This window comes from Oryzias latipes, chromosome 20 (assembly GCF_053564925.1).
Source record: "Oryzias latipes strain Hd-rR chromosome 20, Olatipes_Hd-rR_3.1".
NCBI classification, from domain to species: Eukaryota; Metazoa; Chordata; class Actinopteri; order Beloniformes; family Adrianichthyidae; genus Oryzias; species Oryzias latipes.
In genome coordinates this window covers 26,048,069-26,067,052 of record NC_136256.1, presented here as the reverse complement: position 1 = coordinate 26,067,052, position 18,984 = coordinate 26,048,069, and the positions used below count along the sequence as shown (strand labels likewise).

At 44.4% G+C, this 18,984-nt stretch overlaps 1 protein-coding gene across 4 annotated transcripts in view; it reads right to left on the bottom strand.

The window, feature by feature from the left end:
- The window catches only part of gli3 (GLI family zinc finger 3), a 108,416-nt gene that overhangs the window by 6,589 nt on the left and 82,843 nt on the right, over window positions 1–18,984 (bottom strand). For all 4 annotated transcript variants that reach the window (XM_023950287.2, XM_023950289.2, XM_023950288.2 and 1 more), the window contains 5 exons: window positions 17,557–17,712; window positions 13,025–13,226; window positions 9,171–9,390; window positions 8,209–8,310; window positions 7,457–7,597 (listed from right to left, as the gene is read on the bottom strand). In XM_023950287.2, the coding sequence (XP_023806055.1) occupies window positions 7,457–7,597; window positions 8,209–8,310; window positions 9,171–9,390; window positions 13,025–13,226; window positions 17,557–17,712 (821 nt within the window). The remainder of the gene's footprint in view (window positions 1–7,456; window positions 7,598–8,208; window positions 8,311–9,170; window positions 9,391–13,024; window positions 13,227–17,556; window positions 17,713–18,984) is intronic.

Here is an 18,984-nt window from a genome sequence, read left to right as displayed (position 1 = left end):
TTTAACTTCCTGTTTAATTTTGTAGGGTTTCCTGTTTCGCTGTTGTAGTGAGTTTTACTTTGGTTAGCCTGCTTAGCAGTGGTTTTTGGTTTGTTATTAAAAGCCCTTGTTCCTGGAACTCCTGCCTCCTCTCCTCTCTGCGCCTGGGTGCTTCAATCTTCCCACGTAACATTCACAGGCTCAGGATAGAGGGTTCAACCCGGAAGTAACCTGCTGATTACTAAAATGCATTGAAGTGTCTGGATTGAAATCATTTCAACCAAAATGAATTATAAACATCTCTCCAAAATGAAAAATTGAAATAATTTTTTTCTGTAACCAGATATTTTTTTAACTGAATTTTACTCGTCTTCGTGCTGGAAGGTGAAGGTGTCCCGTCTCAAACAGGTTTTATTTCCTTCTGGTAGATTAAAGTCCGAATTCTTTTTTTTTCCCCTCAAGGGATACATATCATGCACCTGATTGGGTGACGGTGAAAGGCGGCTGATTGGTTGATTCATGGAAAAGGAAAAAAGAACTCATAACTTGGGTTTTGTCCTTGTAGATTAATGCTCGTCTGACGTTTCTAACAAGTACAAAATCTTTTTACAGACGGACAGTTTCCTTCCTACGGATACGAAACATTTTTTTACGAAAAGAACAAACAACAATTTTGCAACAAATCTAGCTTCATAGTGCTCCTCTGCTGAAAAAGCAGGAGAGAGAAAAAGAGGGGACAGAAATGAAGAGGATGGGGGTTTTCAGGCATTTTATCTGAGCTCCCGTCTTTTTCTCTACATGTTTATTTACTGAAAAACTTCCAAAAAATGGATGTTTCAGGGAAATGAAGAGAGCCTGGGGTGTAGAGTCAACATCATGGCATCTGAAATGCTCTTCGAGGGCAGTTTAAACCCAGAAAGATGCACAATATCCTGAGCGGGATCAAGCCGTCATTATGACTTTCCCCCGCAGCAGAACGGCCTTCGTGACCTCTGGGGTGACCACGGTGGGTCGGGTGGAGAAGGAGGAGATAAAGCCGGACTTGAACTCTCTTAGATTTTATGAGGAATGTGTTCTGTGTGAGCGGTTCTTCCCCACAGGGTGACTTCCCCCGGCAGGCGTGACCTTAACATCCAGCAGGCCTTAACCTCCCGTTCCAGCTGACAGATGAGTTGGGGAGGAACAGCGGTGTGAAAGTAAATTGACGTTAATCTATCAGCAAACAACCGCCACCAGTCTCGCGCGACATTTTTCGTATTTTAACGCGACAAAACTCATTCTGGGACCATGATTAGGGACCACAGACGGCCAGGAACTTCCTGGAGATCGATCTGCTCCGGAGCATCATCAAAGCCTCGGAAAGTGCGGCTCTTCCTTCCTCTCCCCTCTGTGAGGGAATCTCTGCCGCGAGCGATCCGTCTGCTGTGACCGGCGCTCAATAACTCCTGGCTGAGAGCGATGGGAGAGAGCCGCGGTGTTGGATCATGGTGGCAGCTGGCACAACACGCCGCTCGCACCCCCCCCCCCCCACCCCCACCCCCGTTTCTGCAAATGGAGGAGGCCATCGACGGCGGTGATGCATTAGCCGGTGAGCTGACAGAGAGGAGGACAGACAGCGCCGGGGAGAGGGGGCCGCCAAACCTTAATGGCATGATCTAATGGCAATTCTTATTGAATCAATAATCTCCATGCTGAGCAGACAGGTCCCGCTGGCCGGCTAAATCGACAAACAGGTGCTGATAGCGGCGGCGCGGCAGGTTATTCATCTTCCCTCTGCCAGCTTATCGGCCAACAACTGTAAAAACGCCACCAAGATGGATTTAGGAGGGAGCGCGGGGACACGGGCACAGGGGAGCGGGGCGCCGCCAGCTGCAGGAAGTGCCTCGCTGCTGTGGACCCCTGCCGCTGCGGCACAACAACCCCACCTGATTCTGCCTCAAAGACACACTTTTCTAGAAAACAATAGCGCACATTTTTTTTTGAGATTTTTCTGACAATGGAGAACATAGATTAGGAAAATTAAGCTGAAAATTGCAAATGAATTGTGAATCAGGAGCAGATGAAAAAATGCCGTTTGGAAAAGAAGATAAATGTGACGTAGAAAATACGCTGAGCCGGCCGCCACCCACTTATACGACTAGATTCATGTCTACAGGTCACTCCAAAGTTTAAGTCACAGACACCAAAAAATGCAAAATTACCAAAAAAATAGATGTACGTCACACTCTTGGAAGGCATTTATTAAACATTTATCCATCTTTTAATCTATGCAGTGCTTCCTCAATTTTCTTTATTGTTGTTGCTTTTAATCTAATGTGTCTTTTGACTTTTTATGGTTTTAACCAACATTTTTTTTGTTTTGTTTAGAACCTTATGCTTGACATGTCAATGAAAAACGTGCTTTATTGATAAAGCGATTGACTGATAATACGGGACCAAAAACAGTCATTTCACCTTCACCTTCACTTTCAAGAGAAATCTAGCGAATCAGTGCAGCAAAAGAACAATTATTCCGATAACTATAGCATAAAGAACCTGCTATCAGGTCATTTAAACTTTTATGTCACTTAAAATCACTAAATCGATGAGAAATTCTTTATCTTCTGTGTCACTTTTGGCAGCAAGTACTGATACACACACATATAGCGCCCTCTAGTGGTCATTGGCAGGAAAATAGCTAACACACAAGTCTATTTTTTTTAATCACGCAAGTCGCAACTGAGTATAAGTCCCGCCCCCCGCCAAACTATTCAAAAAAACTGCGACTTATATCCCGAAAAGTAGGGGGCGTCTTTGTTTTCCTTGTCTGAGCTGGAATCTGGCTCCTAACTGTACGGCTGGACAGCTCCAATGTGAGCTAGTGGGAGAGCCTGTGAACAGAGAGCTCTCAGCAACAATGAGGGGAAGGGGAGCCAACAGTCCCTTCCCGGAACTCAGTGGTAATTTTCCTGCCGCTTTGCAGAAACTATGTCCTGGAAAAACGGCACAGTTTTTGGGATTTTGGCTAAAAACAGCATCATCATAAATAAAAGACCACTGGGAACACTTTGATCAAAAGATGACTGGAGTGGGACTTTAATAAAAAACAAGTCTTTTCTTCACTTGTAGTGGGAATATGTTTGGCTTTTTCTGCCGCGTTCATATCCGCCTCCTTATCGAGCGCTCTCTGGGACGCAGCCTTCAGGCATTAGGATGCAAGAAAAGAGGCCCCTGTTTACAAGGCAATTTCACTAAGCGGTGGGACCCGCAACACCGTTTGGCTTTATCAAACACCGCCTAATAAATCATAGGCTCTTTTGTGATGTCAGCTGCTGAAGTGCTTTGTGCAAAAAAAAAAAAGAGGAAGAGAGGGCAGGGAAGGAGGGAGGAAGAGGGAAGATGGGAGAGAGAACGAGGATCAGGGGGCAGGGAGCTGGAAGTGGCATGTGTAATTCAGCTCACTCTTTTCATCTTAGAGTACGATACTCTGCACAGATAAGGAACCTAATCCTTCTCCTGATCAAAAAAAAAAAAAAAAAATCTGCATTTTACCAATTAAAGGCTACTGCCAGCAGCCAGAAAGGGAGTGGGGGGGGGTTTAAACTGCGCCGGCGTTTATCTAATTTTAACAGCGCCTCGTCACGGGAGGCTGTCTCCGTCTGACGACAGGAAACTCTGCAAGGTGGAGAAGATCTGCTGCGTGGGGAGGACACACACATGCAGACCACCGAGTCCTCCCCTTCTTCTTCTTCTTCTAAAATCACTCCGGCATTCCTGCTCCTCGTCCATGTCGTCAAAGGTTTTTGCCACTTTTTAACTGATCTTCCTCCACTATAGTGTGGCAGACGCTGCAGACAGTCCCTCTCAGTTTGCAGAAACAAGAAAAAACGGTGCAAAGGGCAGAATATTTGATTTTAGACGCCAAAACCAGCTCAAACTTTTCAATCTGTTTAAAAAAAAAAAACCAGCATAAATGATTTGAGCTTTTTAAGTGACAAACTAAGGATTTTCCAGACTCACAGCACTCAAACGAAAGGAGCTTAAGGACCAAGTCCTTCCAGAACCTTAGGCTCATCTGTCATTAAACGAGAAATCGCTTTTTTTGAGATTAAATCTAGATGCTGAAATTAGTTTCCTTTTTAGATCGGAGATATGTTTTTGATGCAGAGATTGCTCCATGTTCCATGAGGAACTTCCATTTTTACTTTGTCTTTGCCATTTTTAGCTATCGTCTTACCAGATCGGTTCGTTTTTGTTCTCGTCCTGTTTGGGAATCCCAGAACCGACATAAATCGAATAGGTTCTCCAATTTTTTTTAGCTGCTGAGAGCTTCTCCTGTCGATGCTTTTGTCTTTCAAGGTTTACTGTCAAAAAAAGCTAGAAACGACTATTATTATCTTTTTTTAAATTTTTCTTTTAGTAAAAATAACAATTTTGTGGGTTAATCAATAAAAAGAATGTTTTGACTGAATCTATTATGAATCTCATGGATTTTATAAAAGCAAAAGGAAAATATTTTCAGTTGGTTGCTATCAACAAATCTGACACTAGGTGTCGCTAAAACCCACAATCGGCTCCTTTTCGAGATTTCCTAAAGAAAGCTCACCAACAGACTGGCAGAGATTTTGTTTCAATTTATATATTTGATGTATTTTGAATGACATAAAAGTACTAAATGGTTTTGCAAAATGACAGAAAAATGTCCTTTTTTTTGGTCCCAAGGCTTCCTTGGAGATTTGTTTCAATAGTAAGACAAAAACCTACAATACAAATAAAATTGTTAAGCAAAGCCATATTAAGGACATATTAGAGTGTGGGGGTGGCTTCAGAAAAAAAAAAAAGCTCATTTCAAGAGAGACATTAAAGGAGCCACCATGCCTTATCTCAAAAGTCCCCCCTTCAAGGAGAAAGAGAGGAAGGAAAGGAGAAAAGGATGAAGGCCCAAAAAAAAGAAAGAAAGAAAAGAAAAGAGCTGAGAGACGGAGATGAAGAAGGAAGGAAAGCAAAATTGCAATAGATGAAATAAGAAAACAGCAAACTGGAATTGACACCCGCTTGGCTTTTGCTGACTGAGTGCGGCAGATAAGTGAGCCAAATTGTGTAGATCTGATGTTTATCTTATCGGCTGCACCGAGAGCGCTTAAGCATAGGCGATAACGGAGCGGCGCCGCGGTGAGAGCGTGTTGGAGGGGGGGAAAAATATGCATCAACAGCACGAGAAGAGCGCTTTTGAACAAGGTGGAAAGCAATGAGGGTGGTGTGAAAGGCTTGATTCCAAAATGAGGCCAACCACAAAGAAATAAAGTTTTTTGTTTTTAATCTCTTCTGATGCAAAAAACAAAAAAATGTTTTGAACAAATTCAACCAAAGAGAATTCTGGGTTTTTCTGTGGTCGTCTCCTCAAAGTCATTTCAGGAGACACTGGAAAAGGGCTCTCCATTGTCTGGTTCTGTGGACCCCCCCCCCTTGCCTGTGGTCCAAATACTGTACTTATCCTATTACTAGGGGGGGGAATGCGCAGATAAGAGCACTTTCCCATCCGCTCTGCTGAATTAGAGGAGCGGTCTCAGACTTTTAATGGCGTCTTTGCCACCAGGATTGAAACATCAGAAATAGGGGCGGAGTTTGCGGATGAAATACTTTGGACTGCTGGGTCGTGTGTTTGAAGTGCCCCTTTGATCATCTTCAGATCTTTTTTGAAAGCGTTCCCAGTTGTCTTTTAACTGTAATTTTGCTGTTTTTATGTCATTTTCGAGGACATAGTTCCTGCAGAGCAGCAGCCGTTTGTTTTTTTTAGAAATTCGCCTCTGAGATTAGGGTGAAATCATTTGAGTGACCCCGCTCCCTCTTCCCATCACCCATCTGTTTATATGCTCTCCTGAAAACGGATTTAAGAACATGTGTCGCGACGCGTGAAGCTGAGAGTCGTGACCGCCGAAGCACGGATCGCGTGTTTACTTAGGCTTTTCAGTAGAAGCGGTTGCTCGAATGCACGTTTCCAAACATAGCCTTACATTACAGGTGCAACAAAAATGGCGAGCCACATTGGAGTACCCAACCGTACAGTTTAGATCCAGATTCAAGCTCAAGAAAGACGAGCACGGATCTATTTGTCTGCATGTGGATGCATCAGAATGGGGCGGAGCGGGAAGCTTGTGGCCCCGCCCAGCGTACTTTCTACATCACTTAATCGATCTTTTTAAAGAAAAATGTTTTTTGTCTGCTCCTGATTTACAGCGATTCCCAAAAGAAATCCCCAGAAATGCAATTTTAATCTGAATTTTCTTTTTAAATGTCCCATCCCCAGGAAAACGCCACGAGAACTCCATTTTCATCGTCTTAAAAGAACTGACAAAACATTCCTGTTAGTGACATAAGCGATGAGGAGGGGGTGTGAGGAAGCTTTTTTTCTCCATTAAGAAGCTCCTCTCCCAACGCTTTAGCTCATCCCACCTCCTGAAACGGGCAAGAAGTTGTCAAGATTCTCCACCTCTGAGCTGAGCCCTTCAAACAGGGGAGGCAGCCCATTCCACGCTGAGGATATCAATTATAGATAGGGGATTGCCATGTCAAGGCGGCGAATAGACAGCTGTGGAGAGCGGAGGATCTTTCTATCAGATGTGTGTTTTTATTGTCAGCGTCCACACACACACACATGTGAACACTGCTGAGCGGCCTGCAGCCCAGCAGAAGAGCTGAAAGCATCTGTTGCCACGGCGGAGGCGACACGACGTTATTAGCGTTTAGCTTCGCGGCGGCGGATGATGACAGCGCTCCACCGCCAGGGTGCCGAGTGAGAGTTTTGATAACAGAAGAAGAGCTCTGGCGGGCTTAACCCGCCTCCGTCCAGCTGTGAGATGAGCTCTCCAGCTCCTGAGCCCATTACCGCCGTCCCCGGATCAGGACCGGTCAGCGCCTGCAGGCTGCCAGACGGAAGTTAGGAGGAGGCGTCCAGAAACCAGACCCGCAGTCCGTCTGAACGCCAACTGGATTCGTTTTGTGTGTATTTGTGTGTATGTGTGAGTTTTCAGCTCCTCTTGCAGAGCTGACAGTGTTAGCTGCTAGTGTGTCTGATTCTTTGAGGGTTTTCTTTTGTTTTTGTGCAAATCGGCTGTTTCTAGTGACATAGGAATGACGCAAACCCGCCGTTAGTTTCCTTTTTCACACGTAAGTCGTGTTTTTTTTTCTTCTCTTCAGCCCGGTACGGGGTCTTATGTTAGGTTTCTAAACCTTTGGTTATGTTCTTTCAATCGTCTTTTATTTAACAAATTATTAACAAAAAGTGGACTATTTGTTATGTGGTGCGGCGCCCCTTTGTCGGCTCAGCAATATGCATGCAGATGGTCACGATGAGTTAAATCAAGCATCAGTCTAGAGGGAAAGTTCACCTCTAACCGCTTGTTTTTGTCCAGATGATGAAGCTAAAGCTTGTTTTAAAGGAGCCGGCGCAGTGATATAGAACATTTCAGCTAGGTGACTAGGTTACTTGTTCACTCACTTGTACGAGCTGCTCCTGGGTATCGAACTCTCGACAGCAGTTCTCCCAGTGGCAGTTAGTCTCATAGACCACCTCGGGCTCCTGTTTGCCCTCGTCCTTGTCTCCTTCCTCCTTCACCAGAGTCATCCCCTCAGGATGGTCCTGAAAACACCAAACAGTCCAATCAAAGGTTGAGCGAGTCGTTTCCGGTTGTAGGTTTGACCTCATCTCACTGCTTTTTTTTATTTAGGATGTTTTATGAACTTCAGGAGAGTAGAAACCCATCTGCTGTGGTGCCAAATCAGGGCCAAAAGTTTACAAAACCCAAATACAAAAACTTGAAACTGAAAGCTGAAAAACTGGTGTTGAAACTCTAAAGAAGTAAAACCAAATGCCGACTAGAGACGGTTGATTCACTGTGGCGAGCCCAGAGAAGGGGTCGAATGACAACTGTTCTCTGTTTTAGTTTTTATTTAGAGTTTTTAACAAATTATACCGTACAAACTTAAGGTATATTGTTAGGGGTAGGATTAAAAAACTTCTTCATACTCCATTACAAACCATATATTGATGTATAATATTTTCCTTTGTTTTTTTCTATGTCTTGTTTGAAATAAACAAAATTCCAAAAAAAAATATATATATATATATATATATACGCATATTGAGGATGGTAAACTGGAAAAGCATTTATGTGAAATTCCCTCTGGGATTAAAGATGGAAGTTCTGAGAAAGAGCTGACTGATCCCCAGAGCCATGGCTGTCCGCTCACCGCGCCCGGGCTCGGCAGCTCCTCCTCGGGTTTCAGTTTGGACCTTTTGTGGTGCATGGGGTCGCCCGTGCTGCTCACGGCGGATTCACTGGTGGGTTTGGTCTGGAGAGAGAGGGAGAGAGAGAAACAGAGGCTTCTCATCATTTTGAGCTTGGACAGATTGTTTTAACCTTCGTGACACCATTAAATATGCATGTGGTGCTTGAGCCGCCGCTCCATCTTTGACCTAATCAACCAAACAAAACAATGCTTTAACTGACCTAATGACAAAATGTTTCCATTCAGTGTTTCCCATTAGCGACTCTAATCATTCCAATTAAAACAAACTCGTGAACCAATTCAACCAATGGATGACGGGGCTTTGGTCCTGGCTTTAATACATACATAAAACTTAGAAAAGTGGGAAAAGGAAATTAATTGAGTGGGTTTTTCTGGTTTGGAGAGTGTTTGAGATTTGCACCGCACTCATCCAACATGTCGCACATTTGCCGTTATCTCAAATTCATCTGCAGGCCCCAAAGCAATATTCTGTTTATTCGGGGGAAAGGGAAAAGGCAATTTTGCCATGCCCAATTAGAATGCGGCCTTCGTTGTGATAAGGTGAAATTCACAGCAACGTGAAGGATTGGCGAAAAAAGGCAAATTCTCTCCTCAGTGTGAGTCTGTTGGATTTGAGAGGGAAAAAGGCCCTTTGGATCCATCCATCCACGTCAATGCCCCCTCTCTATATCTTTGTTCTCGCTGTAGTGATTAATGGAGTCCGCGGTGGGATTCTATGCTAACAAGCCCCTGGTTGTTTGCTGCTGCGTGTTCAGAGCTGCGCTGAACGCCGGAGACACCGGCAGGAGGAAACTCCCCGGAGAGGAGCGTGCAGATGGGCCGTGGCTGCATTTCTGCGCACACGCGGCTGCGGCGTGCTGTCTGTTACACCTGATGATGAATCGCGGAGGCGCCGCTCTCACCTGTGCGGACTCGCTGGAGATGGCTGAGCGCTCGCTGGCGTTGAGCCCAGATGGGGGGATGCCTGGCACGGGTCGCTGGCTGGCAAAGGCCGGGGTGGGGTGCACCAGGGGGGGGCTGTGACCGAAGGCGGAGCTCACGATGCTCGGCTGCCGGCCAATTACGTGCTGATGCACATGCAAAGCCACCGGGGTGGGAGGGTAGGCGAAGTTCAGCGCCGGGCTAAATAGAACAGGAGATGTTAACATGGTGCTAAGATGACTCTAACACACAACTTCATTTAAAACTCATGCAGGCGTGTGAAACGATTGTGCGTAAATGGATTGTTCTGGATGGCTCCTCTTCCCCGAGGACAATCTGACAGTAGCTGGTGTGGTAATACTGGAAGCACAGGACTCAATGTTCAGCTTGTTAACAGTGTGTCCTTCCTCCACAGATAAATAACCACAGCTTTGTAAATAACGGCGGATTCCACCCACTAGGGCGGTTTCCTCTGCAGCTTCTTTGGGACTTAGTCACATGGACCCAAACAGGGGGTCGACCCGTACGGATGTTACAGGTTTTAGGCTTGTCCAGTGGACCCTCCACAGTTTTGCAGTTCCTTTGAGGCTCATACACCCACCTCACGGAAATGGAACGTACCATTGTTGTGCAAGTGTTTCGTGAAGTATTAATAACAGAGGTGTAACGATTAAACAATTTATATTACTTCAACCCAACCATAGCGATCCGTCTGAGACAAGTTGTTGATCCAAAATGAGTTATGTAGATTAAAAAGTATTGGAAAATACCATTTGGACTGAGGCACAGTAGGTTTATTTAACTATACAGTGTGCTAGAATGTTCTAATAATGTTCAATTTGGATTATTTGGATGTGGAAAAACAACAGTGGACTGAACTTTAGGAAACTAAAATGGAAATGTTTTGGACAATAATTCTTGTTTACTTGTTTGTTTGGACACATATCTCATTTACACTTTGAATATCTTGCAAGAAATCTGGAAAACTTCACCTGTTCAGTAGCAGGTATTTCTCTGAGTCACACTGGTTGAAGTTTTGGGCGAAAGATGTCCTGGATGGATCTTAACATTAGTGAATCGGATCGTTCAAAATGAACCGATATCGACTATGAATCGTATCAGCGACCACCAATGACGATACAAACCAAATCATTGATTAAATGAATTTTTACAAACCTAATTCATGAGGATAATGTAAATGCAATGCCTGCGACGTACAGGTGTTGCTGTCGTACGTCACACTCTAGTCGTTAGGAAGGTGCGAGGACAAATGGTGCACATAAGTCTTTGTAGGACACCCGTAGGATGTCCACACAAACTCGGCTCTGACTGTTTCATTTTAACAGTCAGGCCTACCTTTGGGTGCTGTATAAGTGTTCGCTATGACCTCTCACCTGCAGCATGGCCGTAGCAAAAAAAGAACACTTTCACTCTACGGGCTCATCAAATGAACTCGTTCCAATACCAGGTTTGCCCATTTTTTTGTCTCCAGACACATAGCCATCTATAAGGCCAGTTGTGACTAAGGCCTTACTCTGGATCTCCAAAATCCCAGAAATCTCCGGGTATTCGCTGGCGATCCGGCAGCCTCCCTCCATTCATCCTGACAGCATGCTTCCGCTGCGACCCATACGTCTGCTGATCTTATTACGAGTGGAAATCGATGGGCCGAGACGCATTTGGGGGCCCATCCGCCTGTCATATCACTCATCAGTCTGTTGGCTTTGGCTATTCGGGTCTTGTCACTTGGACAGCGGCGAAGTGTTCACCGTGATTGATCAAGCTCTTTCTTACAGATGGCTGATCAATGGCTGTGGGTGGGGCGATGGATCTTTCCCTTTTCTCCTCTCTTTGTTTTTTTTCCTTTTCCCCTTTGCTTGCATCAGGTACGGGAGCGTGTTCCACGCCGTTTCTACAGCCGATGACTGACACAACCCGCCAGGGAGGCCGGCAGAAAGGGAGATCCACGGCGTTTGACGTGGATAGACACACATGCACTCATCTGCGCCACACACCCGTCTTTTCCTGACTGCAACTCAATGATGCCGTCCCGAAGGAATCTCATTTTAAAGATCTGAAACTTGTTTGTCACAACAAAAAACAGAACTTTAGTTCCCATCCACCCCCTAAGATCAAGAGTCGTCTTAAATGGTATGAAATCATTTATCCTGCAATTCTCATTATGCTACAGGGCAACGGTTTTTTTGAGGCATTAAGAAAGACTCGCTCCGATGAAAATGGTGTTTTTGTAGCACTTATAAAGAAAATTATCAAAGTAAATTAGTCTTAAAACTGCACTTAATCAAATCAGTGTGAATCGGGAGCAGACATATTTGTTACGTAGACAACACGCTGGGCGGGCCACACGCTCCCTGCTTCTAGCTCTTAGCAGCAGGGAGGGGAAGGGGGGCGGGGTTGCTCTGAGCCAACAGTCCCGCCCACAACTCAAAGGTGAATTTCTTATAAACTACTGCCGCTCTGCAGAAACTATGTCCAAGAAAATGACATCGGTTTATAATTTTGTATAAAAACAACATAATCATACTTAAAATACCTCTGGGAACGCTTTGAAAATAGATCAAAAGATGATCGGAGTGGGACTTAAGCCAATTTAAAAAACATAAATGCAGGTGTAATTCAATAAGTAACCACATGGGGCTTGTCTATTCAGTCCCACCCTAACTCAGTAGGGGTGGGATTATATAAATTTGCTTCTTCCCGCTCCTTTCAAGCAATAAATCAAGCTTTACTTAACTTTAGTTAATGATCGCTGTATTTAATTAAGCGAATGTGATTTAAGTTAGTTTTTTGTTATGTTTTATTTCTTTTTAAACTATGCATTTAATCATTTCTGTAATGATAAATATGTGTAACGCTTGAAATAGATCAATAAATCAAGTCCTATGTATAATAAATAATAAAACAAACAGGGGGTGAGGAAAAGCTACTTTAAAAAATGAATCTCCAGTTGTGCAGCCTTCAGATTTGACAGAAAAGCATCAAAACGTCTTCTCTGTGACGACCAAGAGTCAGAGCTCTTATTTTAAGAGGTCTCCTATTCCAAGCCTCGAGGGCCCCCGCTGTCATCCTCGGTTTCGAAAAATCGCTGCCCCCAATATGCCGATCACCTGGATCGGGTGATCTCCACCAGTGATAAAGAGTAAAAGGTGGATGGAACACAAGAAGGACAAACCTGAAAACCAATACTTATTTTAGCAACAGGTAAGACTTGGACATGAGGTCCCAGAAACAAAGGAACCCGAAACATGGAAAAGCTTTTCAAAATAAAATCCTTTTAAAATCCCACTGAAGTATAACTTAATAATAATATAATTGTGGAAAATAAAATCAAACTATGTCTAAAACTTAAACTAAGTTTACTTAAAGTTACTGATAAAGGTACACATTTAGTTTTAAACTTAAACATTGTTTGGAATAAGATTAAACTCTGATAATTTAGGAATCAAACATCTGTTACTGATGATGTTGGAACCTACGCATAGTTTTGTTCCTCTTAAAAGCTAAACTCAAGTAAACATCACCACTGCAGATGTTTTGTTGAATTCAACGGTAAAGAACGTATAACGGCCTCCTGGCTAACAGAAATGCACATTTGTTGTTTGTGGAGGACATTTCTAAACCGGAATAGCTCACAAACACTACATACTACTGAATAAACTTCCTTTAGGACCCACAGAGCACATTTGGGCCTTTCAATGATGACCAAATGTAAAGAGGTGGAGCTCTGGGAATTGTAGTTTTTGGTGGGTTTTCACCAGCAAATGATTGTTTTCTGGTAGTCAGGAGGATATGGATAAATAGTCAATGATGCCACCTGATGGCTCCGGCAGACAGGTGACCGTAGGAGCCGCTGGTGGAGGAGCTGGAGCGGGAGTTGTTGAGCAGCGTGTTGACGATGGCGGTGGGGGAGTTGCGGATCATCTGCAGGTCAAAGCTGTGCTCGGAGAGCGGCGAGATGGGCAGGGGTCGCTTCCGGCTGGGTCGGCCGGTGAGCCTCGGACTGGAGAAGCGGGAATCTTGGGAATGAGGAGACAGAAGTTAGCGCACCACAGTCGGCTTTTGAAACTTAGGCACTCTTCATGTGTGTTTTAACCTAAAGTCACCCTAACAGATGACACTTTTGTCAATCATCAGACAAAAGGCTCATCTGAGTGAATGTTCAGCTGTCACTTGATGCACTGCTTACATTTCATCCGTGAGAAAACATGCCTTTTATGTTGGAGAAATGCTCTGCCTGTGTATGGTAATATTTAATCAAGTCCAATTTGACGATTCAAACGCAGTCAGTGTTGACTGGAAATACTGAAAAAAGGGGGTTTTGAAAAGGTAAAAGGCGGAAAACAGCGCAGCCATTCTTTCTGCGCACACAATGAGCCGCGGCGTGAGATTAAAACACGAGTTTTGTTTGTCTTTTCACATTGAGATGTCACAAACAAGAGAGGGAAACGTGGGGGGGTGGAGGGGGGGGAGAAGAAGGCACTGAGGGGATGTCGGGCTTTGTGCGTGAACTGACACAATGACTTTGTGACTCAAGACTTAGAAATAAAAATGTTTTTCAGTTGTTGTTTTTTTTCCCAAAAGGCAAACAAAACCAGCCCCGATAACCCCCCACCCTCTGTATCTTCGCCCCCCTCCCCCCTAATCCATCCATCTCACAAAAACGAAAATGCTCCGTCTCTCGTTTGACACATCCAGCGATTACGGAGCGCTCCATTCACATGGTAATCACTGTGTGTGTGCGTTTGTGTTGTGTGCCAAAAGGTGGCTGCTGTGATGTTCTGGCACATGAAGGCCTGAGCAGCAGGAAGCTGCAGAAAAAAGAGCAACGGCGTCGCTGCGCTTCTTCAGACCAAGAACGTTCCATCACACCTTTTCATTTTCCACGAAACCAACAGTTTAAAGTTCTTTCTTTGGTCTATCTTCTCAGCATTTCATGTTATAATTGTGCTGTCTGTAGCCAAAATCATAAAAATCAGGGTCATTTTGTAGGACGTAGTTTCTGAAGAGCGGCAGGAGTTCATTAGAAAGTCACCTCTGTTGGGTCACTCCACGCCAACAGTCCCGCCCACCTCCCCCCGATGCTGAGAGTTCAGAGCTTGTGGCGCATTTTTTGTGTCGCAAAACGTAATTTTTTCCGTCCGCTCCTGACTCGCAACGATTTGAATAAAGAAATACTCAGAAATGCAATTTTAAGCTTATTTTTTTATTTTTTCTGTCCCGAGAACATGTAAAAAAAAACACCATTTTCATTGGAGTGGGTCTTTTTCCAAAAGACAAATTTCAACCCTCCTGTGGCCTAAACGCAACGCTTCCGTCACCTTTAGCCGAGCTGCGTGACAGCCCCGCGGCACGACATCCGCCGTTGGAAGCGCCTGCTGGTTAGTGGCGGTTAGTCAGGGAGAAGGAAAGGGGCCTGTGTGGCACCGCTGCAAAGCCTCATGGGAGCGGTGTTTATTAATGCACCTCTCAAATGATAAATCGGCCGACCGGGGAGCCACGGAGAGGAGCGTCCAGGCTCGTAGCGGGACTGTCCCTCTAATTTCCTCTTGATTTATGGACAGGATGGCTGGTTGCCCGCCGTGTCATTAATTCTGAGGGCCGGGCAGGGCTCGGACCGACCAGACTGACGGCGGAGGGAATAAAAGTTGGTTCTGAAACGGAGGTCGAACTCTCAGCGACACACCTGAGGGGGCCACCTGAGAGGAACTCGGGATAAAAGACTATTTTCTCCTGATAGAATAGAATAGAAAAGAATAGATGCCTCTAATGTCTCTCTCCACATATTCAATGAGATAAAAAGCTATCATCATAAAAGAGAAAAAAACATAATGTAATATAAACATGAATTAAAAATAGTACATTTCAGATAAAAGAGTGATTAAGAAGCTCCACATTTCTTTAAAAAATTGAATTTCTAAATAAATCCTTCCCAGTTTGAGTTATTTTTTGTTTGTGCCCCTATAGATAAAAAACACATCCTTGTTGTAACACAAAGTGTCCTAAATCATCAAAGCATTGTGTTCACATTGTCAACACATACAATTAAACCCACACTTGTGTTTTATATCGATGTATTAAATGTTTATATTGCTTGAAAGTAAACAAAAGTGTAATAAGATGAACAAATACTGCTTTTAATTAGTTTAACGAAGCAGCGTGCGTGCTCCGGTTGGTTCACTGAAAGCAAACAACTGACTCTGGAGGAAAAAAATAGCTCTGAGATTAGCTAATAACGACGGCAGATAGACAATAGTTTAGAAGAGAATTTAGTTCCCGTGATCTTTGAGAGCTATGGTGCTAATTAGGCTGTACTAACGAAGACAATAGGCCATTAAAGCCCAAATAGGCAGGACAGGCCCATTGTTTCATTAGCAGAAGTCTGTCTGAATGTAATTACACAGATTTAAAAATAGCGTCAGTGACGCTCAGATTATCAGTGAACGCCTCTGGATAGCCTATTTTCCGTTTTTTATCCAAATCCTTGAAGGGTTCCTTTTTGTTTTTATCCTAATGGTGCAGGAACGTGTGTCATTAGAACCCAGTTATTGTCGCCAACGATCACAGGTGAATTTTTTTCTTTTTTTTAAGTGGGGCCCATCTCCCACTTAAATTTGCTCCTAATTGTTTTGTTTCAGTCTATTCATCTTTAAAAAAAAAAAAAGCAGCACAGAAGAAATGATTTCCTCAGTGATGAATGGCGGGACATTCCAATTCCCACTTAAGAGCAATTAATTTTCTGATACCAGCACAAGTTTGGCTAGTTTTAATTAGTTTGTTCTGAGGGACATGGGGGGTGGAGAGGGGGGGGGGTTCACCTCGGATTTCCATGATCGTCTGCTTGACTAAATACATTCTCATCAAAGGGAGAAGGGTGAGGCTGTCCGACCTCTAAGATTCAGCGTTCGTTTAATTTCCTATTTACACTTTAAAATAACTCATTAGCATAAGTCCTGAGCTGCACACATGACGATTGCAGCTCATTTAAATCATGTCAAAGCAAAGCTGCAGAAGCTGTGGCGGTGGCGTGGTCTCATCTATATATAGGAGGAGGTAGGTGCATTGTAAAGAGCACTTTCATGGGCTGGATTCCCACTGGGCCCACCCACAGCTTCCTGTGCAGGTTTCCCCTCAGTCACAACTGGGTGGATATGGGTTGTCTGCGGGTGAAAAACGTGGCCCGAACGAAACTTTAGGAATTATAGACCGCTCGGCAAGGCCGTAGAGGAAAAAAGTTCATTTAGTCCTACGGGCCTGCTGCTGCAACAGGTCATGGCAAACACTTCACGCGTAAGGGTGAAGGAGGCGAGTTTTCATTCTTTCAATCCCACTGAAACCTGCAGACTGATCAAAGAACCCATTATTGCTAGTCGCGTGTCGCACAGCCTGACAGCTTTGCTACGTTCACACCGGAAATGTGACGGACCTTCCAGAACGCGTCAAACGCATATTCTTGTACTTTCAGCATTCGGAGGCCGTCGCTACCCGATACTAGTGCAGCGCCGCAGCCTACGGCTGGAAGTAGTTTAGTGCAAAAATGTCAAAGCCGTGCAAATCTGGTGAATCTTTCTCCAGCTCTATTCCGATAGAAAAGCGGTCTCCTCCATTTTGAAACTGTTGGCACTTTTGCAACTTAAAAGGGACAATATCCATACGTCACTAGTCCCTGATTGGTCAAAGCTCCACCTGCTTTAACTTACAACGCATGTAGAACGGTGTTTTGTACCTAAATCCCCAAAATGCTCTTAAAAATGTATGCAGCGATGCGTGAGCGGAAGCCCGAAATGAGCATTTACATAGACTTATCATTAGAAGAGGTCACTTGAACCCAAAAACCACCATAAATGTTGCAGCAACAGAAAGATTCCCCGTTTAAGTCTTCCAAAGGATTTCTTGACGCTCATGTGGAGAATCATCCCCAATCATGGGGGATAATTTTGTCTTTTTTATGTTTAATTTTGTTTGTTTTTTTAGTTTGAAAAAAGAAAGTTTTGGTTTTTTTTGCAACTTCAGACGAGTTAGATCCCCGCAGATGTCCAGATCATCATCAAATCAGATGAAAGTATTAAAATAAAGACAACTTATAGAAAAAGTCAGAAAATTCTGAACTTTCACTTCAAAAGTGCAAATTATTGGAAAATGCAACGACCTTTTATCTTACAGCACCTTATTCCAGGTAAATTATGCTTAGTCCATGTTGTCATTCAACTCACAAATGTGCAGGAAACAAGGATCGGATCAAACAAAAATGTGTTTTTAAAGTTAAAAAAGGAGAAATTTATCCTAAAGCTACAAAATAAAAGCAAACATCTAGATGGTCGTTATCCTAAAATCTCTTTGCAGACTTACTTTCCATGGCCTGCAGATACTCCATGTGCAGGGCGCTGCTGGCCCCCGCGGTGGACGCCACAGACGGGAGGAGGTCACTGGTGTACGGGCTGCGGTGCCCCGCCAGCAGCGCCATCTGGTGGTAGTAGTCGGCCGTCGTCAGACCAGCGTGTGATGCTGCAGAAGGTGAGAAAGAGGGAAAATGGCACAAGCAGAGGGGCACCTGTTGAATTACCAGTTAAACAAATAAACACATGTATTAGGCACAGCGGGGGGCACCTGCGCTGCTCCGAACGCTCGCTCTCATCTACGTTAGATGACAATCAGCTCAGCGGAACAGTAATGAACGCATTAGCAACTCCATCAAGGAGCTGTACAGGGAGCGTCACCTGAAGTGGAGAGCCTCGCTGGGGATTACAGGATGCTTGCTCAGAGATTACAGCCAGTCAGCATCGGGGTTTGATCGATGCATTCATGTCAAGAGCAGCAGAACTGATCATCTTACAATACTCCCCTTAAACAGGCTTTCCTCTGATCTCACCGGGTCTTTGATCAGGGTGCACATATATGCGCGCACATGCGTGTGGTAAGAGTATGTGGGCTAATGCCTCTTTTTTTTTTGCCACAGATGGTGCCTGAGTGTTTCAAACACACACACACACACACACACCAGGCTGCAGTTTGCAGATATGCAACCTGCTCCTTTAAACTCTGCAGGAAAACAAAAGGAGCAAATCGGCCCAGATAAATGAGCGAGCACAAAAGACGCCGTTCTGCCTCCACTTCACTTTCTTTTTTCTCTTTTTCTTTCTTTCTGCATCTCTCTTCCAAATCATCCCTCACTCATAGAGTGCTGTAAGTCCTTGAACTGCAGCCTAAAATAAGCATCTGGTGGTGGGTTTCCATATGCAAATGTTATGAGAAAAGAGTATGGAATCAGCTCAGACTTCTGCAAACCCCCCCCCCAAAATAAAACCCAGGAGAAATGAGGAAGAAAATAAATAAAGAAACGCAGATTTCCTCTTAAGTCTGGCCTGTTTGCAGCAATATGCATCCATGATTGGTTGAATGAAAGCAAGAAAAATTGTAAATTAATTCGATCTGCCTTTTTATGTCTTCAGTGGAAGTGGGGAGGGGGGGTTTCTTAATTGTCCCCAGTGTTCCGCCTCAGCTTTGCTTCTGCATTCAAGCATAATGTGTCCCTTTCAGTATCCGTGCGCCGAAAAAGCGCTTTGCGTCGTTTCTAAATCAGAAATGTTGGCATGTGACTGCCTTCCTGGGGGCAAAAAAAAAAAGGGGGGGGTGGGGGGAGGCTACGAGTGTGGCACTCTGCGTGGAGAAGACGCCTCAGGCCTCGGCGAGCCACCGGGTGCTCCTTCAGCACAACAATGGGATCAGTGGAAAAGCTTACCTCTGAACCGGGGCAGAAATACAGGGAGGGGGGAGGAG